Source organism: Oncorhynchus nerka, linkage group LG5 (genome assembly GCF_034236695.1).
Source record: "Oncorhynchus nerka isolate Pitt River linkage group LG5, Oner_Uvic_2.0, whole genome shotgun sequence".
Taxonomy (NCBI): Eukaryota; Metazoa; Chordata; class Actinopteri; order Salmoniformes; family Salmonidae; genus Oncorhynchus; species Oncorhynchus nerka.
This window is the reverse complement of record NC_088400.1, coordinates 10,913,760-10,938,310: the sequence shown is the minus strand read 5'-3', so window position 1 is coordinate 10,938,310 and position 24,551 is coordinate 10,913,760. Positions and strand designations below refer to the sequence as shown.

General features: G+C 40.6%; 1 protein-coding gene across 4 annotated transcripts in view; it reads right to left on the bottom strand.

Annotated features, from left to right (window-relative positions):
• LOC115129217 (sideroflexin-1-like) overlaps window positions 1-24,411 on the bottom strand; it is a 29,891-nt gene extending 5,480 nt beyond the window's left edge. Inside the window, exons 1-9 of one of the 4 annotated variants that reach the window (XM_065018355.1) lie at window positions 24,157-24,411; window positions 17,317-17,486; window positions 16,221-16,391; window positions 11,510-11,608; window positions 4,365-4,440; window positions 3,855-3,940; window positions 2,916-3,043; window positions 2,654-2,703; window positions 1,088-1,137 (exon numbers count right to left, since the gene is read on the bottom strand). In XM_065018355.1, the coding sequence (XP_064874427.1) occupies window positions 1,088-1,137; window positions 2,654-2,703; window positions 2,916-3,043; window positions 3,855-3,940; window positions 4,365-4,440; window positions 11,510-11,608; window positions 16,221-16,391; window positions 17,317-17,486; window positions 24,157-24,333 (1,007 nt within the window). In that variant the 5' untranslated portion in view covers window positions 24,334-24,411. Of the gene's footprint in view, window positions 1-1,087; window positions 1,138-2,653; window positions 2,704-2,915; window positions 3,044-3,854; window positions 3,941-4,364; window positions 4,441-11,509; window positions 11,609-16,220; window positions 16,392-17,316; window positions 17,487-17,810; window positions 18,181-23,718; window positions 24,040-24,156 lie in introns of those variants that run through there. The other 3 variants (XM_065018354.1, XM_065018357.1, XM_065018356.1) reach the window with 3 other exon arrangements.
• Between the last annotated feature and the right edge of the window lie 140 nt (window positions 24,412-24,551).

Here is a 24,551-nt window from a genome sequence, read left to right as displayed (position 1 = left end):
AGCAACACATAAGGGTCATCAACACATAAGGGTCAGCAACAGGGTCATCAACACATAAGGGTTAGCAACGCATAAGGGTCAGCAACACATAAGGGTCAGCAACGCATAAGGGTCAGCACGCATAAGGGTCAGCAACACATAAGCAACACATAAGGGTCAGCAACACATAAGGGTCAGCAACGCATAAGGGTCAGCAACACATAAGGGTCATCAACACATAAGGGTGAGCAACAGGGTCATCAACACATAAGGGTCAGCAACAGGGTCAGCAACACATAAGGGTCAGCAACACATAAGAGTCAGCAACGCATAAGGGTCAGCAACACATAAGGGTCAGCAACACATAAGGGTCAGCAACACATAAGGGTCAGCAACGCATTCACAGCGTTTACAGTATATGTTACTGGTTCTTCACAGTGTTTACAGTATATGTTACTGGTTCTTCACAGTGTTTACAGTATATGTTACTGGTTCTTCACAGTGTTTACAGTATATGTTACGGGTTCTTCACAGCGTTTGTTCATCAACAGTCCAAATGGTGGTTTATCAGCAGTTCAAATGGCAGTTTATCAAAAGTCCAAATTGCGGTTTATCATCAAGTCAAAATGGTGGTTTATCATCAAGTCAAAATGGTGGTTTATCATCAAGTTAAAATGGTGGTTTATCATCAAGTCAAAATGGTGGTTTATCATCTAGTCAAAATGGTGGTTTATCATCAAGTTAAAATGGTGGTTTATCATCAAGTCATAATGGTGGTTTATCATCAAGTCAAAATGGTGGTTTATCAACAGTCCAAATGGTGGTTTATCAGCAGTCCAAATGGTGGTTTATCAACAGTCCAAATGGTGGTTTATCAACAGTCCAAATGGTGGTTTATCAACAGTCCAAATGGTGGTTTATCAACAGTCCAAATGGTGGTATATCAACAGTCCAAATGGTGGTTTATCAACAGTCCAAATGGTGGTTTATCAGCAGTCCAAATGGTGGTTTATCAACAGTCCAAATGGTGGTTTATCAGCAGTCCAAATGGTGGTTTATCATCAAGTCAAAATGGTGGTTTATCAACAGTCCATTGCTGGCCACTTACCAGAATCCCACCAAGACCACTTGAATAGGTGCACTCATCCACGGGAACTTCTGAAAAGACCAGAAAACAAAGGGATACATTCCACTCCTCTGAAATGGCTTCCTCTGTTCTGTCCTATTTCCTCACACTGACTGATCACTGAAAGGGCTGGAGTGCAATAGACAATATGCCTGAGGGCTATAGTTTAGTAGGCACCATTTTGTTTCTACCTATCCAGTTAGTTTGAATCAGGATGAGGAAATAGAGCATTTGGACTTAGCCTGCTGACCGTGTCTAGAAGACTGCTACGGAGGGCTAGGGCTAGGGTTAGGGTTAGGGCTAGGGTTAGGGGGTTAGGGCTAGGGTTTGGGCTAGGGCTAGGGTTAGGGCTAGGGTTAGGGCTAGGGTTAGGGTTAGGGTTTGGGCTAGGGTTAGGGCTAGGGTTAGGGCTAGGGTTAGGGTTTGGGCTAGGGTTAGGGTTAGGGTTTGGGCTAGGGTTAGGGCTAGGGTTAGGGTTAGGCTCACACGACATAGCGACAGGCCATTATATATACACTGTCTCTAGTATAGCCACTTATCAAAAGGCTGACTGCCTTCACGGATACCAGAAAGTAAGGCTGACTGCCGTCACGGATACGAGAGAGTAAGGCTGACTGCCGTCACAGATACGAGAAAGTAAGGCTGACTGCCGTCACGGATACGAGAGAGTAAGGCTGACTGCCGTCACGGATACGAGAAAGTAAGGCTGACTGCCGTCACGGATACGAGAAAGTAAGGCTGACTGCCGTCACGGATAAGAGAAAGTAAGGCTGACTGCCGTCACGGATACGAGAGAGTAAGGCTGACTGCCGTCACGGATACGAGAAAGTAAGGCTGACTGCCGTCACGGATACGAGAAAGTAAGGCTGACTGCCGTCCACGGATACGAAAAGTAAGGCTGACTGCCGTCACGGATAAGAGAAAGTAAGGCTGACTGCCGTCACGGATACGAGAGAGTAAGGCTGACTGCCGTCACGGATACGAGAGAGTAAGGCTGACTGCCGTCACGGATACGAGAAAGTAAGGCTGACTGCCGTCACGGATACGAGAAAGTAAGGCTGACTGCCGTCACGGATAAGAGAAAGTAAGGCTGACTGCCGTCACGGATACGAGAAAGTAAGGCTGACTGCCGTCACGGATACGAGAGAGTAAGGCTGACTGCCGTCACGGATACGAAAGTAAGGCTGACTGCCGTCACGAATACGAAAGTAAGGCTGACTGCCGTCACGGATACGAAAGTAAGGTTGACTGCCACGGATAAGAGAAAGTAAGGCTGACTGCCGTCACGGATAAGAGAAAGTAAGGCTGACTGCCGTCACGGATACGAGAGAGTAAGGCTGACTGCCGTCACGGATACGAGAGAGTAAGGCTGACTGCCGTCACGGATACGAGAAAGTAAGGCTGACTGCCGTCACAGATACGAGAAAGTAAGGCTGACTGCCACACGGATACGAGAAAGTAAGGCTGACTGCCGTCACGGATACGAGAGAGTAGGTAAATATGTGATCATACATGAATAAACAAAATGCTAAATGATGTGAATAATACCTTCAGGAAGGCTTTCTTTTCCAAGGTGTTCATTAAAAATGGAGGGATAGCTGAAAAACAAAATAGTAAAATAAAATGTTAATCCTTTATAAATGTTTATTCATACATCATAATCAACCTATACAAACATGATCTTTCACCTGACAACATGGTGGATTTCAAGCTTTTATCATTTACAGTGTATCATATGGAGTTGCCAGGTTGGAGTCACAGATTGCATGGGTTGCCAGATTGGTTCTAAAGCCTATTGTGTAAGACGTACCCATTCCAGGAGAGGCCATGAGGATTCTAGACACCACCACCTGGGAGATAGCCTGCTTAGCGGCGGTCGTTGACTCTCCTAACCGGTTATCGTTCTCGTCGGTTATCGGAATGCCGTGTTTCAGTTCCCTGGACAAAAAGTAGAAGAAGAAAAGTAAACATCTATTAAACTATTATCTTTCTTTTGAAAGACCTTATAGAACCTGGCATTGGTGATAAAGACCCTTTCTGTTGAAGGACCTTATAGAAACTGGCATTGGTGATAAAGACCCTTTCTGTTGAAAGACCTTATAGAAACTGGCATTGGTGATAAAGACCCTTTATGTTGAAGGACCTTATAGAAACTGGCATTGGTGATAAATACCCTTTCTGTTGAAAGACATAGAAACTGGCATTGATGATAAAGACCCTTTCTGTTGAAAGACCTTATAGAACCTGGCATTGGTGATAAAGACCCTTTCTGTTGAAGGACCTTATAGAAACTGACATTGATGATAAAGACCCTTTATGTTGAAGGACCTTATAGAAACTGGCATTGTTGATAAAGACCCTTTATGTTGAAGGACCTTATAGAAACTGGCATTGGTGATAAAGACCCTATATGTTGAAGGACCTTATAGAAACTGGCATTGGTGATAAAGACCCTTTATGTTGAAGGACCTTATAGAAACTGGCATTGGTGATAAAGACCCTTTCTGTTGAAGGACCTTGTCCAAGTTGTGGAGAGAAAAATGTAAATAAGCGGTGAGTGATATATGCTATAAAAAAATATACAAAATAAAAAGGAGAGAATTGAGCATTGTAGTAATCTAATCAACATTTCAAACATTTAACACTACATATTAGTAGAGCATTGAGAAGAAAAACACTTAAAATGGTGAATGCATATTTCCAAAGACATCTTTTCAAACAGAAGGTGGTACAGGCTAGTTGGTCTTACCGTTGCCTCATGAGAGGGATGTTGATGCAGTTCGCAGCAGCAACAGCGGCGAAGGGAACTAACCTTCCTACGAGGGGAGATATGTGCTGGACAACAACAAAAGGTTGGAGTTAAATAGACAGACAGGAGTTGAATTGATCTATACATTCTAATATTTTTCCAAAGCTTTAAAAGCTCTTTGTGTATGTCATGATGGTTATGATGAGTGACATTTGTTTCCACAATGAGAATACCGTATGAAATACACAACATTAACTCTCTCTTTCAACACATTGACTAACCAGCAAAGCAGGCAGCAGGCAAAATATGTAGACTACTTCTATTCGTGGTTACTAGTCACTTCTATTCACTATTTTGGACATGATAACTACTCATGATATGACTTGTGAGTAGCTACGTTTGATAACACTCCCATGCGATGTGGTTGATGGTAAATGAATGATAACACTCCCATGCGATGTGGTTGATGGTAAATGAATGAATGAGAACAGGGTTTCAGTGGGTTAATACCTTTGTTAGTGCATTTAGTCCTAGAGCCGTGGCTACTGCCCCTGTGGTAGCAGATACATAGGCTGTGCCAAGCTGACTGCAAACGAGAGACGCATTCAGAAATTCACATAGTCATATTATCCAAACCACTAAATATTACAGGGTTAATAGGTATCAGAAACACACACAAGACAAAAAAACTACCAGAGCAACATCAGCTAAAAATATTATATAGAACAGGGATGTTCAACTGGCGGCCAGATTCGGCCGTTTATTCATTTAGACTTTATTTAGACTGGCCCTTCGATCAATTCTGATCATTAACAAAATATCTGAAAATAAATCCCCGTCAGAATCCGACATTCCGGGTCAAAATGACAAGAACTATGGTGGTTGTCTATAGTGTGGTTTCTATCACTATGGTGGTTGTCTATAGTGTGGTTTCTATCACTACGGTGGTTGTCTATAGTGTGGTTGTCTATAGTGTGGTTGTCTATGGTGTGGTTGTCTATAGTGTGGTTGTCTATAGTGTGGTTGTCTATAGTGTGGTTGTCTATAGTGTGGTTTCTATCACTATGGTGGTTGTCTATAGTGTGGTTGTCTATAGTGTGGTTTCTATCACTACGATGGTTGTCTATAGTGTGGTTGTCTATAGTGTGGTTTCTATCACTACGGTGGTTGTCTATAGTGTGGTTTCTATCACTATGGTGGTTGTCTATAGTGTGGTTGTCTATAGTGTGGTTGTCTATAGTGTGGTTTCTATCACTATGGTGGATGTCTATAGTGTGGTTTCTATCACTATGGTGGTTGTCTATAGTGTGGTTGTCTATAGTGTGGTTTCTATCACTATGGTGGTTGTCTATAGTGTGGTATCTATCACTACGGTGGTTGTCTATAGTGTGGTTGTCTATAGTGTGGTTTCTATCACTATGGTGGTTGTCTATAGTGGGGTTTCTATCACTATGGTGGATGTCTATAGTGTGATTTCTATCACTACGGTGGATGTCTATAGTGTGGTTTCTATCACTATGGTGGTTGTCTATAGTGTGGTTGTCTATAGTGTGGTTTCTATCACTACGGTGGTTGTCTATAGTGTGGTTGTCTATAGTGTGGTTGTCTATAGTGTGGTTTCTATCACTATGGTGGTTGTCTATAGTGTGGTTTCTATCACTATGGGGGTTTCTATCACTATGGGGGTTTCAATCACTACGGTGGTTGTCTATAGTGTGGTTTCTATCACTATGGGGGTTTCTATCACTATGGGGGTTTCAATCACTACGGTGGTTGTCTATAGTGTGGTTTCTATCACTATGGTGGTTGTCTGTAATGTGGTTTCTATCACTACGGTGGTTGTCTATAGTGTGGTTGTCTATAGTGTGATTTCTATCACTATGGTGAATGTCTATAGTGTGGTTTCTATCACTATGGTGGTTGTCTATAGTGTGGTTTCTATCACTATGGTGGTTGTCTATAGTGTGGTTGTCTATAGTGTGGTTGTCTATAGTGTGGTTGTCTATAGTGTGGTTGTCTATAGTGTGGTTGTCTATAGTGTGGTTTCTATCACTATGGTGGTTGTCTATAGTGTGGTTGTCTATAGTGTGGTTTCTATCACTATGGTGGTTGTCTATAGTGTGGTTTCTATCACTACGGTGGTTGTCTATAGTGTGGTTGTCTATAGTGTGGTTTCTATCACTATGGTGGTTGTCTATAGTGTGGTTGTCTATAGTGTGGTTTCTATCACTACTATGGTTGTCTATAGTGTGGTTGTCTATAGTGTGGTTTCTATCACTATGGTGGTTGTCTATAGTGTGGTTGTCTATAGTGTGGTTTCTATCACTACGGTGGTTGTCTATAGTGTGGTTGTCTATAGTGTGGTTGTCTATAGAGTGGTTGTCTATAGTGTGGTTGTCTATGGTGTGGTTGTCTATAGTGTGGTTGTCTATAGTGTGGTTGTCTATAGTGTGGTTGTCTATAGTGTGGTTTCTATCACTATGGTGGTTGTCTATAGTGTGGTTGTCTATAGTGTGGTTTCTATCACTATGGTGGTTGTCTATAGTGTGGTTTCTATCACTACGGTGGTTGTCTATAGTGTGGTTGTCTATAGTGTGGTTTCTATCACTATGGTGGTTGTCTATAGTGTGGTTGTCTATAGTGTGGTTTCTATCACTACTATAGTGTGGTTGTCTATAGTGTGGTTTCTATCACTATGGTGGTTGTCTATAGTGTGGTTGTCTATATGTGGTTTCTATCACTATGGTGGTTGTCTATAGTGTGGTTTCTATAGTGTGGTTTCTATCACTATGGTGGTTGTCTATAGGTGGTTGTCTATAGTGTGGTTTCTATCACTAGTGTGGTTGTCTATAGTGTGGTTTCTATCACTATGGTGGTTGTCTATAGTGTGGTTGTCTATAGTGTGGTTTCTATCACTATGGTGGTTGTCTATAGTGTGGTTGTCTATAGTTTCTATCACTACGTGGTTTCTATCATAGTGTGGTTGTCTATAGTGTGGTTGTCTATCACTATGTGTGGTTGTCTATAGTGTGGTTTCTATCACTACGGTGGTTGTCTATAGTGTGGTTGTCTATAGTGTGGTTGTCTATAGTGTGGTTTCTATCACTATGGGGGTTGTCTATAGTGTGGTTTCTATCACTACGGTGGTTGTCTATAGTGTGGTTGTCTATAGTGTGGTTGTCTATAGTGTGGTTTATATCACTATGGTGGTTGTCTATAGTGTGGTTTCTATCACTATGGTGGTTGTCTATAGTGTGGTTGTCTATAGTGTGGTTTCTATCACTGTGGTGGTTGTCTATAGTGTGGTTATAGTCTATCACTATGGTGAATGTCTATAGTGTGGTTTCTATCACTATGGTGGTTGTCTATAGTGTGGTTGTCTATAGTGTGGTTTCTATCACTATCACTGGTGGTTGTCTATAGTGTGGTTGTCTATAGTGTGGTTTCTATCACTACGGTGGTTTCTATCACTACGGTGGTTGTCTATAGTGTGGTTGTCTATAGTGTGGTTGTCTATAGTGTGGTTTCTATCACTATGGTGGTTGTCTATAGTGTGGTTTCTATCACTACGGTGGTTGTCTATAGTGTGGTTTCTATCACTATGGTGGTTGTCTATAGTGTGGTTTCTATCACTACGGTGGTTGTCTATAGTGTGGTTTCTATCACTACGGTCTATAGTGTGGTTTCTATCACTATGGTGGTTGTCTATAGTGTGGTTTCTATCACTATGGTGGTTGTCTATAGTGTGGTTGTCTATAGTGTGGTTTCTATCACTACGGTGGTTGTCTATAGTGTGGTTTCTATCACTACGGTGGTTGTCTATAGTGTGGTTGTCTATAGTGTGGTTTCTATCACTATGGTGGTTGTCTATAGTGGGGTTTCTATCACTATGGTGGATGTCTATAGTGTGGTTTATATGACTACGGTGGTTGTCTATAGTGTGGTTGTCTATAGTGTGGTTTCTATCACTACGGTGGTTGTCTATAGTGTGGTTTCTATCACTATGGTGGATGTCTATAGTGTGGTTGTCTATAGTGTGGTTGTCTATAGTGTGGTTGTCTATAGTGTGGTTTCTATCACTACGGTGGTTGTCTATAGTGTGGTTGTCTATTGTGTGGTTTCTAGCACTACGGTGGATGTCTATAATGTGGTTGTCTATAGTGTGGTTGTCTATAGTGTGGTTTCTATCACTACGGTGGTTGTCTATAGTGTGGTTGTCTATAGTGTGGTTGTCTATAGTGTGGTTGTCTATAGTGTGGTTGTCTATAGTGTGGTTTCTATCACTACGGTGGTTGTCTATAGTGTGGTTGTCTATAGTGTGGTTTCTATCACTATGGTGGTTGTCTATAGTGTGGTTGTCTATAGTGTGGTTTCTATCACTACGATGGTTGTCTATAGTGTGGTTGTCTATAGTGTGGTTTCTATCACTATGGTGGTTGTCTATAGTGTGGTTGTCTATAGTGTGGTTTCTATCACTACGGTGGTTGTCTATAGTGTGGTTGTCTATAGTGTGGTTGTCTATAGAGTGGTTGTCTATAGTGTGGTTGTCTATGGTGTGGTTGTCTATAGTGTGGTTGTCTATAGTGTGGTTGTCTATAGTGTGGTTGTCTATAGTGTGGTTTCTATCACTATGGTGGTTGTCTATAGTGTGGTTGTCTATAGTGTGGTTTCTATCACTATGGTGGTTGTCTATAGTGTGGTTTCTATCACTACGGTGGTTGTCTATAGTGTGGTTGTCTATAGTGTGGTTTCTATCACTATGGTGGTTGTCTATAGTGTGGTTGTCTATAGTGTGGTTTCTATCACTACGATGGTTGTCTATAGTGTGGTTGTCTATAGTGTGGTTTCTATCACTATGGTGGTTGTCTATAGTGTGGTTGTCTATAGTGTGGTTTCTATCACTACGGTGGTTGTCTATAGTGTGGTTGTCTATAGTGTGGTTGTCTATAGTGTGGTTTCTATCACTAGTGTGGTTGTCTATAGTGTGGTTTCTATCACTATGGTGGTTGTCTATAGTGTGGTTGTCTATAGTGTGGTTTCTATCACTACGGTGGTTGTCTATAGTGTGGTTGTCTATAGTGTGGTTGTCTATAGTGTGGTTTCTATCACTATGGTGGTTGTCTATAGTGTGGTTGTCTATAGTGTGGTTTCTATCACTACGGTGGTTGTCTATAGTGTGGTTGTCTATAGTGTGGTTGTCTATAGTGTGGTTTCTATCACTATGGGGGTTGTCTATAGTGTGGTGTATATCACTATGGTGGTTGTCTATAGTGTGGTTTCTATCACTACGGTGGTTGTCTATAGTGTGGTTGTCTATAGTGTGGTTGTCTATAGTGTGGTTTCTATCACTATGGGGGTTGTCTATAGTGTGGTTTCTATCACTACGGTGGTTGTCTATAGTGTGGTTGTCTATAGTGTGGTTTATATCACTATGGTGGTTGTCTATAGTGTGGTTTCTATCACTACGGTGGTTGTCTATAGTGTGGTTGTCTATAGTGTGGTTTCTATCACTGTGGTGGTTGTCTATAGTGTGGTTGTCTATAGTGTGATTTCTATCACTATGGTGAATGTCTATAGTGTGGTTTCTATCACTATGGTGGTTGTCTATAGTGTGGTTGTCTATAGTGTGGTTTCTATCACTATGGTGGTTGTCTATAGTGTGGTTGTCTATAGTGTGGTTTCTATCACTACGATGGTTTCTATCACTACGGTGGTTGTCTATAGTGTGGTTGTCTATAGTGTGGTTGTCTGTAGTGTGGTTTCTATCACTATGGTGGTTGTCTATAGTGTGGTTTCTATCACTACGGTGGTTGTCTATAGTGTGGTTGTCTATAGTGTGGTTTCTATCACTATGGTGGTTGTCTATAGTGTGGTTGTCTATAGTGTGGTTTCTATCACTACGGTGGTTGTCTATAGTGTGGTTTCTATCACTACGGTGGTTGTCTATAGTGTGGTTGTCTATAGTGTGGTTTCTATCACTATGGTGGTTGTCTATAGTGTGGTTTCTATCACTATGGTGGTTGTCTATAGTGTGGTTGTCTATAGTGTGGTTTCTATCACTACGATGGTTGTCTATAGTGTGGTTTCTATCACTACGGTGGTTGTCTATAGTGTGGTTGTCTATAGTGTGGTTTCTATCACTATGGTGGTTGTCTATAGTGGGGTTTCTATCACTATGGTGGATGTCTATAGTGTGGTTTATATGACTACGGTGGTTGTCTATAGTGTGGTTGTCTATAGTGTGGTTTCTATCACTACGGTGGTTGTCTATAGTGTGGTTTCTATCACTATGGTGGATGTCTATAGTGTGGTTGTCTATAGTGTGGTTGTCTATAGTGTGGTTGTCTATAGTGTGGTTTCTATCACTACGGTGGTTGTCTATAGTGTGGTTGTCTATTGTGTGGTTTCTAGCACTACGGTGGATGTCTATAATGTGGTTGTCTATAGTGTGATTTCTATCACTATGGTGGTTGTCTATAGTGTGGTTTCTATCACTATGGTGGTTGTCTATAGTGTGGTTGTCTATAGTGTGGTTTCTATCACTATGGTGGTTGTCTATAGTGTGGTTTCTATCACTACGGTGGTTGTCTATAGTGTGGTTGTCTATAGTGTGGTTGTCTATAGTGTGATTTCTATCACTACGGTGGTTGTCTATAGTGTGGTTGTCTATAGTGTGGTTTCTATCACTATGGTGGTTATCTATAGTGTGGTTGTCTATAGTGTGGTTTCTATCACTATGGGGGTTGTCTATAGTGTGGTTTCTATCACTATGGTGGTTGTCTATAGTGTGGTTGTCTATAGTGTGGTTGTCTATACTGTGGTTGTCTATAGTGTGGTTTCTATCACTATGGTGGTTGTCTATAGTGTGGTTGTCTATAGTGTGGTTTCTATCACTACGGTGGTTGTCTATAGTGTGGTTTCTATCACTACGGTGGTTGTCTATAGTGTGGTTGTCTATAGTGTGGTTTCTATCACTATGGTGGTTGTCTATAGTGTGGTTTCTATCACTATGGGGGTTTCTATCACTACGGTGGTTGTCTATAGTGTGGTTTCTATCACTACGGTGGTTGTCTATAGTGTGGTTGTCTATAGTGTGGTTGTCTATAGTGTGGTTGTCTATAGTGTGGTTTCTAGCACTACGGTGGTTGTCTATAGTGTGGTTTCTACCACTATGGTGGTTTCTAGCACTATGGGGGTTTCTAGCACTATGGGGGTTTCTATCACTATGGTGGATGTCTATGGTGTGGTTTCTAGCACTATGGGGGTTTCTATCACTATGGGAGTTTCTATCACTATGGGGGTTTCTATCACTATGGGGGTTTCTATCACTATGGTGGATGTCTATTGTGTGGTTTCTAGCACTATGGGGTTTTCTATCACTATGGGGTTTCTATCACTATGGTGGATGTCTATGGTGTGGTTTCTAGCACTATGGTGGATGTCTATAGTGTGGTTTCTATGACATTTCATTTTAAGACAAGTAATTTATTGGTGTGTGTTTGGCTTTTTATATATATATATATATATTTACACACAGAAGAATAATTACACGTGGAAAATGTCTGGCCCCCCTGCAATCAAACTTTACACATCTGGCCCCTGTAAGAATATAGTAGTTGAATATCCCTGATATAGAAACTATAAAACCAACTTACTTGACTGAGAGAGGAGCATCTCCACTCCTATTGGTGTAGTTGACTATTGCATTGAAGGACTGATTGATCCACTGCCATAAGACTACAGCTGGAGTTGTCCTGAGGAGAGAGAGAGAGAGAGAGAGACTTCAATTAGACTACAGCTGGAGTTGTCCTGGGGAGAGAGAGAGAGACTTCAATTAGACTATAGCTGGAGTTGTCCTCAGGGGGGGGGGGATACAGACATTGTCATCCTACATGGTATAGAGGAGATGAACCCACTGGTTGCCCTCTAGGTTACAGAGAGCTGGTAGTCCCATCCACCAAACTACCAGGTGTGAAACAGGGTAGAGACTCAGGTGGTATGCTAATTTGGCATAGAGCAGACCTAACCCACTCTAGTATATTAGTCAAAACAAGAACATTATACATCTGGCTAGAAATTAATAAGGAAATGATCTCAGATAAAAATGTCCTCATGTGTGCTACCTATATCCCCCCACTAGAATCCCATACTTTAATGAAGACAGCTTCTCCATCCTAGAGGGGGAGATCAATAATTTGCAGGCCCAGGGACATGTACTAGTCTGTGGTGACCTACATGCCAGAACTGGACAATAACCTGACACCTTCAGCACACAGGAGGACAAACACCTACGTAAAGGTGACAGTAATTATAAAATATGCCACCCTAGACACAACTATGACAAAACAACCAACAAAAATGGGTCACCACTCCTGCAGCCCTGTCGCACACTGGGTCTGTACATAGTCAATGGTACATTTACATTTACATTTAAGTCATTTAGCAGACGCTCTTATCCAGAGCGACTTACAAATTGGTGCATTCACCTTATGACCTCCAGTGGAACAGTAGTGCATCTAAATCTTTTCAGGGGGAGGGGGGGTGAGAGGGATTACTTTATCCTATCCTAGGTATTCCTTAAAGAGGTGGGGTTTCAGGTGTCTCCGGAAGGTGGTGATTGACTCCGCTGTCCTGGCATCGTGAGGGAGTTTGTTCGACAATGGTAGGCTTCGAGGAGACTCTATGGTACCTACACCTACAGCTCATTCCTTGGCAGTAGTACTGGGCTCCCGAGTGGTGCAGTGGTCTAAGGCACTGCATCTCAGTGCTTGAGGCATCACTACAGACACCCTGGTTTGATTCCAGGCTGTATCACAACCGGCCTTGATTGGGAGTCCCATTGGGCGGCGCACAATTGGCCCAGAGTCGTCCGGCTTTGGCTGGTGTAGGCCGTCATTGTAAATAAGAATTTGGTCTTAACTGACTTGTTAAATAAAGATTAAAAAACAATTTTTTTATAAAAAATACTGTAGATTACTTCATCGCTAACCTCAACCCAGAGTCTCTTACAGAGTTCACAGTCAGTCCACTGACACCCCTATCAGATCACAGCAAAATCACTTCCCTATCAAATCTAAAAATATCAAGCAGACAACCTAAGAAAATGAACAATAATAACAAATGGTTTGATGAAGAATGCAAAAACCTAAGAAAGAAATTGAGAAATCTATCCAATCAAAAACAGAGACCCAGAAAAGCTGAGTCAACGCCTTCACTATGTTGAATCACTAAAACAATACAGAAATACACCACGGAAAAGAAGGAACAGCACGTCAGAAATGAGCTCAATGTAACTGAAGAATCCATAGAAGAATCAAACCACTTCTGGGAAAATAGGAAAACTCTAAACAAACACAAAGAGTTATCTATTCAAATGGAGATGTATGGATAAACCACTTCTCCAATCTTTTTGGCTCTATAACAAAGATCAAACAGCAACAACATACACATGATGAATTACAAATCTTATAATTGGCTATAAAAGACTACCAGAACCCACTGGATTCTCCAATTACATTGAATGAACTACAGGACAAAATACAAACCCTCCAACCCAAAAAGGCCTGTGGTGTTGATGGTATCCTCAATGAAATTATAAAATATACAGACCACAAATTCCAATTGGCTATACTTATACTCTTTAGCATCATCCTTAGCTCTGGCATCTTCCCCAGACTTGTACATTTCCTCAGTGAAAACAATGTACTGCGTCAAATTGTCAAATTGGCATTTTACCAAATTACCGTACGACAGACCACGTATTCACCCTGCATACCTTTAGTTGACAAACAAACAAACCAAAACAAAGGCAAAGTCTTCTCATGCTTTGCTGACTCAATTTGGCATGAGGGTGTGCTATACAAATTGATGGAAAGTGATGTTGGGGGAAAAAACATACAACATTATAAAAGCAACAGGTAACTTCCACAAAGCTGTGAACAATCTCAGACAAGGCAAGAAGCCTTCTATGCCATCAAAAGGAACATAAAATTTGACATACCAATCAGGATCTGGCTAAAAATACTTGAATCAGTTAGAGCCCATTGCCCTTTATGGTTGTGAGGTCTGGGGACCGCTCACCAACCAAGAATTCACAAAATGGGACAAACACCAAATTGAGACTCTGCATGCAGAATTCTGCAAGAAATAACCTCTGTGTAGAACGTAAAACACCAAACAATGCAGAGCAGAATTAGGCCGATACCCGCTAGTTATCAAAATCCAGAAAAGAGCTGTTAAATTCTACAACCATCTAAAAGGAAGCGATTCCCAAACCTTCCATCACCTTCAGAGAGATGAACCTGGAGAAGAGTCCCCTAAGCAAGATGGTCCTGGGTCTCTGTTCACAAACACAACCAACAGAACCCCAGGACAGGAACACAATTAGACCCAACCAAATCATGACAAAACTAAATTATAATTACTTGACACATTGGAAAGAATTATCAAGAAAACAGAATGCTATTTGACTAGAATGCTACTTGGCCCTAAACAGAGAGTACACAGTGCCAGAATACCTGACCACTGTGACTGACCAAAAATTAAGGAAAGACTATGTACAGACTCAGTGAGCATAGCCTTGCTATTGAGAAAGACCGCCTTAGGAAGACCTGGCTCTCAAGAGAAGACAGGCTATGTGCACACTTCCCACAAATGAGGTGGAAACTGAGCTGTACTTCCTAACCTCCTGCCAAATGTATGACCATATTAGAGACACATATTTCCCTCAGATTACACAGATCCACAAAGAATTCAAAAACAAATCCAAATTTGATAAACTCCCATATCTATTGGGTGAAATATCAGTGTGCCATCACAGCAGCAAGATTTGTGACCTGTTGCCACAAGAAAAGGGCAACCAGTGAAGAACAAACACCATTGTAAATACAACCTATATTTATGCTTATTTATTTTCCCTTTTATACTTGAACTATTTGCACATTGTTACAACACTGTATATTGTAATTGAAATGTCTTGTTATAACACTGCCATTCTAATAGGACAGTCATATAACACTGTCATTCTAATAGGACAGTCGTATAACACTGTAATTCTAATAGGACAGTCATATAACACTGCCATTCTAATAGGACAGTCGTATAACACTGCCATTCTAATAGGACAGTCGTATAACACTGTCATTCTAATAGGACAGTCGTATAACACTGTAATTCTAATAGGACAGTCATATAACACTGCCATTCTAATAGGACAGTCGTATAACACTGTCATTCTAATAGGACAGTTGTATAACACTGTCATTCTAATAGGACAGTCGTATAACACTGTAATTCTAATAGGACAGTCGTATAACACTGTAATTCTAATAGGACAGTCGTATAACACTGCCATTCTAATAGGACAGTCGTATAACACTGTCATTCTAATAGGACAGTCGTATAACACTGTCATTCTAATAGGACAGTCGTATAACACTGCCATTCTAATAGGACAGTCGTATAACACTATCATTCTAATAGGACAGTCGTATAACACTGCCATTCTAATAGGACAGTCGTATAACACTATCATTTTAATAGGACAGTCGTATAACACTGTCATTCTAATAGGACAGTCGTATAACACTGCTATTCTAATAGGACAGTCGTATAACACTATCATTCTAATAGGACAGTCGTATAACACTGCCATTCTAATAGGACAGTCGTATAACACTGCTATTCTAATAGGACAGTCGTATAACACTATCATTCTAATAGGACAGTCGTATAACACTGCCATTCTAATAGGACAGTCGTATAACACTATCATTTTAATAGGACAGTCGTATAACACTGCCATTCTAATAGAACAGTCGTATAACACTGCCATTCTAATAGGACAGTCGTATAACACTGTCATTCTAATAGGACAGTCGTAAAACACTGCCCTTCTAATAGGACAGTCATATAACATTGCCATTCTAATAGGACAGTCGTGTAACACTGTCATTCTAATAGGACAGTCGTGTAACACTGTCATTCTAATAGAACAGTCGTATAACACTGTCATTCTAATAGGACAGTCGTATAACACTGCCATTCTAATAGGACAGTCGTATAACACTGCCATTCTAATAGGACAGTCGTGTAACACTGCCATTCTAATAGGACAGTCGTATAACACTGTCATTCTAATAGAACAGTCGTATAACACTGTCATTCTAATAGGACAGTCGTGTAACACTGCCATTCTAATAGGACAGTCGTATAACACTGCCATTCTAATAGGACAGTCGTATAACACTGTCATTCTAATAGGACAGTCGTATAACACTGCCATTCTAATAGGACAGTCGTATAACACTGTCATTCTAATAGGACAGTCGTGTAACACTATCATTTTAATAGAACACTGCTGCTCACTTGTAGAAGGTCATCATACAGCCAGTGATGGTCATGTTCATGGGGACCTGAGCAGACATGCGGCCAATCAGGATCATCTTCTCTCCGGTGTCTGGGTGGAAGGCTGAGTCAAAGATATACTTGGCTCGCCATAGCTCGTCCTCTGTCAGCCCGGGGGACATCACACCTTGCCTGGGAGAGAAGACAAATAGCAAGTGATTAGCTGAGCCTGTTTACTTAGTAGCAACACAAGTTTAAACAAAACCCTGTTCGTTGCACACAACCTGTATTTGATAAACATTGTCCCAAATGTAACAGTGTAGAAGCCTTCAATCTCTTACCTAGCAACATTGCTCTGTGTATTCAATGTTGCATCATAGAATACAACCATGTGTTGTCTTTCTGGTTCATCAATAGTTAATTAAGGGTAAACTGATCCTAGATCTATGCCAATATGCCGGAAGTCAATTCTATCAGTTGCTCTCAGCTCAGTTAGGGTTGTTTCCAAACAGCAAAACCAGGAGGAACCAGATCTCAGGAGAAACCAGAACCCAGGAGAACTAGAGAAAACCAAAAGGAACCAGAACCAACGAGAACTAGGCACAACCAGGATGAACCAGAACCAACGAGAACTAGGGACAGCCAGGAGGAACCAGAACCAACAAGAACTAGGGACAACTAGGGAGAACCAGAACCAAGTACAACTAGGGAGAACCAGGAGGAACCAGAACCAAGGACAACTAGGGAGAACCAGGAGGAACCAGGACCAAGGACAACTAAGGAGAACCAAGAAGAACCAGAACCAATGTGAACTAGGGAGAACCAGAACCAATGTGAACTAGGGAGAACCAGAACCAAGGACAACTAAGGTGAACCAGGAGGAACCAGAACCAATGTGAACCAGGAGGAACCGGAACCAATGTGAACCAGGAGGAACCGGAACCAATGACAACTAAGGAGAACAAAGAGGAACCAGAACCTATGTTAACTAGGGAGAACCAGGAAGAACCAGAACCAAGGAGAACTAAGGAGAACCAGGAGGAACCAGAACCAAGGTGAACGAAGGAGAATCAGAAAAAAAACAGAACCAAGAAGAACCAGGCTCAGAATACACTACCGGTAGTCACTGATGACTTTGTGTGCATTCTCTAGTTGTTCGTTGGTGAGCAGGACGTTGCGGGGGTCTGTAACGGTGAAGAAGTGTTTGGCCCGGCCCATAAACGTCCCTTGGTCCCATCGAGGCTCCTTGATGTTTATGGAGGTGGAGATTTCTGTCGTCATGGTTATCTGAAAGAACACAACAACATTGTAATAGCAAAGATAATTTATTTTGTCCATCCTGTAAAACATTCACAACACAGACAAGTTTTATTGTCCCAGATTATTTATCTACCAGCGCTTGACTAAAATTCATAAATTAGCCTAGCTACTGTCAGATGAGGTGAAATTCATAACATCCTCCTGAAGAAAAGCTTTGGAAAAACTGTAATAAGGTGTCCCGGTGTTAAATTTCTTCCCACAAGATTAGTTGCCACAAGATTAGTTCCCACAAGATTAGTTCCCACAAGATTAGTTCCCACAAGATTAGTTCCCACAAAGTGTGGCACTCACAGCAACAGTTCTAAACAGCATTAAGTCAATGTCATCTGGGTCCCCAGTCCTAGACTTAGAGACAAGGGGAATAATGCAACACAAATCACAAAAAGCTAAATAAAAGGGCTTGACTATTGTATTACCTGGGAGCAAACTAACCCTGAAACAGCATTCCAGTTATTCTATTTCATTCTGAGACTAGAGGAAAAACAGTTTTTTAGACATTTTTGCAAAAAAAGGGAAAGGGCTCTGAATACTTTCAGAATGCTGAATACTACTTACACATCAGCCAGAAATCAGTCACTGTATATCACTTACACATCAGCCAGAAATCACTCACTGTATATCACTTACACATCAGCCAGAAATCACTCACTGTATATCACTTACACATCAGCCAGAAATCACTCACTGTATATCACTTACACATCACTCACTGCCAGAAAATCACTCACTGTATATCACTTACACATCAGCCAGAAATCACTCACTGTATATCACTTACACATCAGCCAGAAATCACTCACTGTATATCACTTACACATCAGCCAGAAATCACTCACTGTATATCACTTACACATCAGCCAGAAATCACTCACTGTATATCACTTACACATCAGCCAGAAATCACTCACTGTAGATCACTTACACATCAGCCAGAAATCACTCACTGTATATCACTTACACATCAACCAGAAATCACTCACTGTATATCACTTACACATCAGCCAGAAATCACTCCTTTCTAGGTAACGTCTCTTATGTTACCACAAAATCATGTCACAATTGCTGCCCCTTGAGAGGAATGAAAAACCCAGAACACACTGTGATAAATTCTTCTTGAGATTAATTTAACAGGACAACTGATCCAGTAGAATGTTGCTATGGAAACAGGCCTGGCTGACCTGAAACGGGTTTTGAAGAGCAAAATTGTACTGGACCTCATAACCCCCCCCCACCACACCCCCCAGTGACCAGGGTCGAGGCGTCTCTTCAAAAGCCCCAAACCCACCACCCTACCCTCCTACCCCTTTCTCTCGCTCTCTCTATGGGGTCAAAGAATGGATGAATTGTGTGTTAACAGCCTAGTCATGGGCACGTAGATAGGCTATCGCTCATCTTCATTCTAATTTAATTAGGCCTAATCAACATAGGCTATATTTATACGGGCATGTCAATAAAACAGTTTAGTCTAATTGAAACTACATTATGCTGTGTTAAAATAATCTATCATAACCTAGACAAGGCACCTTGTCTAGCAGCCAGTATGGCTACATGTAGTGTGACAGAACTTCTGCACTTTGCCATGCTACTGCATTTTTTCACTTTCCTATCAAATGGACATAATGTTTTTGTTTTTTTTAATCACAGAGAGGTGAAATAATCACGACATTCCCAAGATACAATGTAACCCAGTCTGAACTAGATTATATTAACCCGTTGTTGTCTGAACTAGATTATATTAACCCGTTGTTACAATGTAACCCAGTCTGGACTAGATTATATTAACCCGTTGTTACAATGTAACCCAGTCTGAACTAGATTATATTAACCCGTTGTTACAATGTAACCCAGTCTGAACTAGATTATATTAACCCGTTGTTACAATGTAACCCAGTCTGAACTAGATTATATTAACCCGTTGTTACAATGTAACCCAGTCTGAACTAGATTATATTAACCCGTTGTTACAATGTAACCCAGTCTGAACTAGATTATATTAACCCGTTGTTACAATGTAACCCAGTCTGAACTAGATTATATTAACCCGTTGTTACAATGTAACCCAGTCTGAACTAGATTCTATTAACCCGTTGTTACAATGTAACCCAGTCTGAACTAGATTCTATTAACCCGTTGTTACAATGTAACCCAGTCTGAACTAGATTCTATTAACCCGTTGTTACAATGTAACCCAGTCTGAACTAGATTCTGTTAACCCGTTGTTACAATGTAACCCAGTCTGAACTAGATTATATTAACCGGTTGTTACAATGTAACCCAGTCTGGACTAGATTATATTAACCCGTTGTTACAATGTAACCCAGTCTGGACTAGATTATATTAACCCGTTGTTACAATGTAACCCAGTCTGAACTAGATTATATTAACCCGTTGTTACAATGTAACCCAGTCTGGACTAGATTATATTATCCCGTTGTTACAATGTAACCCAGTCTGGACTAGATTATATTAACCCGTTGTTACAATGTAACCCAGTCTGAACTAGATTATATTAACCCGTTGTTACAATGTAACCCAGTCTGAACTAGATTATATTAACCCGTTGTTACAATGTAACCCAGTCTGAACTAGATTATATTAACCCGTTGTTACAATGTAACCCAGTCTAGACTAGATTATATTAACCCGTTGTTACAATGTAACCCAGTCTAGACTAGATTCTATTAACCCGTTGTTACAATGTAACCCAGTCTAGACTAGATTCTATTAACCCGTTGTTACAATGTAACCCAGTCTGAACTAGATTATATTAACCCGTTGTTACAATGTAACCCAGTCTGAACTAGATTATATTAACCCGTTGTTACAATGTAACCCAGTCTGGACTAGATTATATTAACCCGTTGTTACAATGTAACCCAGTCTGAACTAGATTATATTAACCCGTTGTTACAATGTAACCCAGTCTGAACTAGATTCTATTAACCCGTTGTTACAATGTAACCCAGTCTGAACTAGATTCTATTAACCCGTTGTTACAATGTAACCCAGTCTGAACTAGATTCTGTTAACCCGTTGTTACAATGTAACCCAGTCTGAACTAGATTATATTAACCGGTTGTTACAATGTAACCCAGTCTGGACTAGATTATATTAACCGGTTGTTACAATGTAACCCAGTCTGGACTAGATTATATTAACCCGTTGTTACAATGTAACCCAGTCTGGACTAGATTATATTAACCCGTTGTTACAATGTAACCCAGTCTAGACTAGATTATATTAACCCGTTGTTACAATGTAACCCAGTCTAGACTAGATTCTATTAACCCGTTGTTACAATGTAACCCAGTCTGAACTAGATTATATTAACCCGTTGTTACAATGTAACCCAGTCTGAACTAGATTATATTAACCCGTTGTTACAATGTAACCCAGTCTGGACTAGATTATATTAACCCGTTGTTACAATGTAACCCAGTCTGGACTAGATTATATTAACCCGTTGTTACAATGTAACCCAGTCTGAACTAGATTATATTAACCCGTTGTTACAATGTAACCCAGTCTGAACTAGATTATATTAACCCGTTGTTACAATGTAACCCAGTCTGAACTAGATTATATTAACCCGTTGTTACAATGTAACCCAGTCTAGACTAGATTATATTAACCCGTTGTTACAATGTAACCCAGTCTAGACTAGATTCTATTAACCCGTTGTTACAATGTAACCCAGTCTAGACTAGATTATATTAACCCGTTGTTACAATGTAACCCAGTCTGAACTAGATTATATTAACCCGTTGTTACAATGTAACCCAGTCTGAACTAGATTATATTAACCCGTTGTTACAATGTAACCCAGTCTGAACTAGATTATATTAACCCGTTGTTACAATGTAACCCAGTCTGAACTAGATTATATTAACCCGTTGTTACAATGTAACCCAGTCTGAACTAGATTATATTAACCCGTTGTTACAATGTAACCCAGTCTGAACTAGATTATATTAACCCGTTGTTACAATGTAACCCAGTCTGAACTAGATTATATTAACCCGTTGTTACAATGTAACCCAGTCTGAACTAGATTATATTAACCCGTTGTTACAATGTAACCCAGTCTGAACTAGATTATATTAACCCGTTGTTACAATGTAACCCAGTCTGAACTAGATTATATTAACCCGTTGTTACAATGTAACCCAGTCTGAACTAGATTATATTAACCCGTTGTTACAATGTAACCCAGTCTGAACTAGATTATATTAACCCGTTGTTACAATGTAACCCAGTCTGAACTAGATTATATTAACCCGTTGTTACAATGTAACCCAGTCTGAACTAGATTATATTAACCCGTTGTTACAATGTAACCCAGTCTGGACTAGATTATATTAACCCGTTGTTACAATGTAACCCAGTCTGAACTAGATTATATTAACCCGTTGTTACAATGTAACCCAGTCTGGACTAGATTCTATTAACCCGTTGTTACAATGTAACCCAGTCTGGACTAGATTATATTAACCCGTTGTTACAATGTAACCCAGTCTGGACTAGATTATATTAACCCGTTGTTACAATGTAACCCAGTCTGAACTAGATTATATTAACCCGTTGTTACAATGTAACCCAGTCTGAACTAGATTATATTAACCCGTTGTTACAATGTAACCCAGTCTAGACTAGATTATATTAACCCGTTGTTACAATGTAACCCAGTCTGAACTAGATTCTATTAACCCGTTGTTACAATGTAACCCAGACTGGACTAGATTATATTAACCCGTTGTTACAATGTAACCCAGTCTGGACTAGATTATATTAACCCGTTGTTACAATGTAACCCAGTCTGGACTAGATTATATTAACCCGTTGTTACAATGTAACCCAGTCTGGACTAGATTCTATTAACCCGTTGTTACAATGTAACCCAGTCTGGACTAGATTATATTAACCCGTTGTTACAATGTAACCCAGTCTGGACTAGATTATATTAACCCGTTGTTACAATGTAACCCAGTCTGAACTAGATTATATTAACCCGTTGTTACAATGTAACCCAGTCTGAACTAGATTATATTAACCCGTTGTTACAATGTAACCCAGTCTGGACTAGATTATATTAACCCGTTGTTACAATGTAACCCAGTCTGGACTAAATTATATTAACCCGTTGTTACAATGTAACCCAGTCTGAACTAGATTATATTAACCCGTTGTTACAATGTAACCCAGTCTGGACTAGATTATATTAACCCGTTGTTACAATGTAACCCAGTCTGGACTAGATTATATTAACCCGTTGTTACAATGTAACCCAGTCTGAACTGGATTCTATTAACCCGTTGTTACAATGTAACCCAGTCTGGACTAGATTATATTAACCCGTTGTTACAATGTAACCCAGTCTGAACTAGATTATATTAACCCGTTGTTACAATGTAACCCAGTCTGAACTAGATTATATTAACCCGTTGTTACAATGTAACCCAGTCTGAACTAGATTATATTAACCCGTTGTTACAATGTAACCCAGTCTGAACTAGATTATATTAACCCGTTGTTACAATGTAACCCAGTCTGAACTAGATTCTGTTAACCCGTTGTTACAATGTAATCCAGTCTGAACTAGATTCTGTTAACCCGTTGTTACAATGTATCAGGTGTTGTATCCATCCAGTTCCAGCTTGCTGCAGATGTAACGGGGACATTTTGAAACGCATGTCTCTGTCTGTAACCCGTTACACACACACACACACACACACACACACACACACATCAGTCTGTTGCAAATATGACTTGTCGGTCACTTACAAACAACAACAGTTGTTATAAATCTAACTTCCTCTGACAAAACGTCAACCAGTCAGACTTCCTGTGGTTCAAATCCTATGCAACAATAGGCTGAAGGCCTAATACAAAGGCAGTGTTGATTTGATCATATTTGTTATGCCTCTACAAAATCTGAACTCTGACAAGGGGCGGTTTCTCTTAACGCCTGCTACGTTAGGTGGCTTCTGATCTAAAGACCTCTCTTCCAGCCCCACGTTTTAACCAAATCACTGGCCTCCATGGCTACATGTTAACCCATATTAACTACATTGTAACGTTTTTCTTATGCTACAATGGTTGTTCCAAAAGCATAGCCACACAGCTGCATAACACTGTGCAAGAACCGGCCAGCTCTGGTTTGAGAGAGGCTCAGTGAAATATAGCCTACGATAATTCTCACCATTTTGTCAGATGAACCGACCGTGCAAATGGATCCGGGCGAACAATACTACCATTGGCTGGATCGGTTAAATTGATCAACCGAAGCAGACCAGCTTGATCCGAAGCTAACCACTGCATGTAGACCGTTACATCTGGATACCAAGCCAACGTCCAACACCGTGCAAACGCCTAAAGAAATGTAATATCTCCGCTAATAGCCTATTATTCAAAACATATGTTTCAGCCCAGCTGTGCGTGCCTGTTTCAACTACAGCCCTAGCGTTCTGCCTGCCACATCCTCAGATTCAGTCATCTAGTTGCCCACTAGGCAGGCAGACAGTAGGACTATCCCTCCGTTCACTGTTAACCATCCAAACCAGATGCACGACTCTAGAAGAAGTGGTATCAAATTCCAACATGTGGAAACATGTGTTTTAAAGGGTATCCAGCCACTTACTAAGCTCCGGTCCTCGTCTGCCACGATCACAGCAGTCTTCTGCCAGAGACGTCCCTGAACAGCGAGCTCGTTCAACGAAGCTAATTTGACAAGTATGCATCGGCTACTCAGCACCAATAGATGCACAGCAGCGGGCACGAAGTTCCTTTCACAATAAAATCCCAACATTAAATACATGCAAATAAGCAGACCAAAATAATATAAATATCTAGATTTTTACGGGAGTCCAAATCCTAGAAATATAATATATTCTTTATCTAGCCCCAAACATTTTCATGGCCAGGTTTATCATAAATTAAAAGTCAATGGTAGCTAACACTTTTCTTCCTCAGACAAGGACTTTTATTAGCAAATGATTGTTTAGGTGACGTCTGTCTGCTACTCCCCTGCCCAGT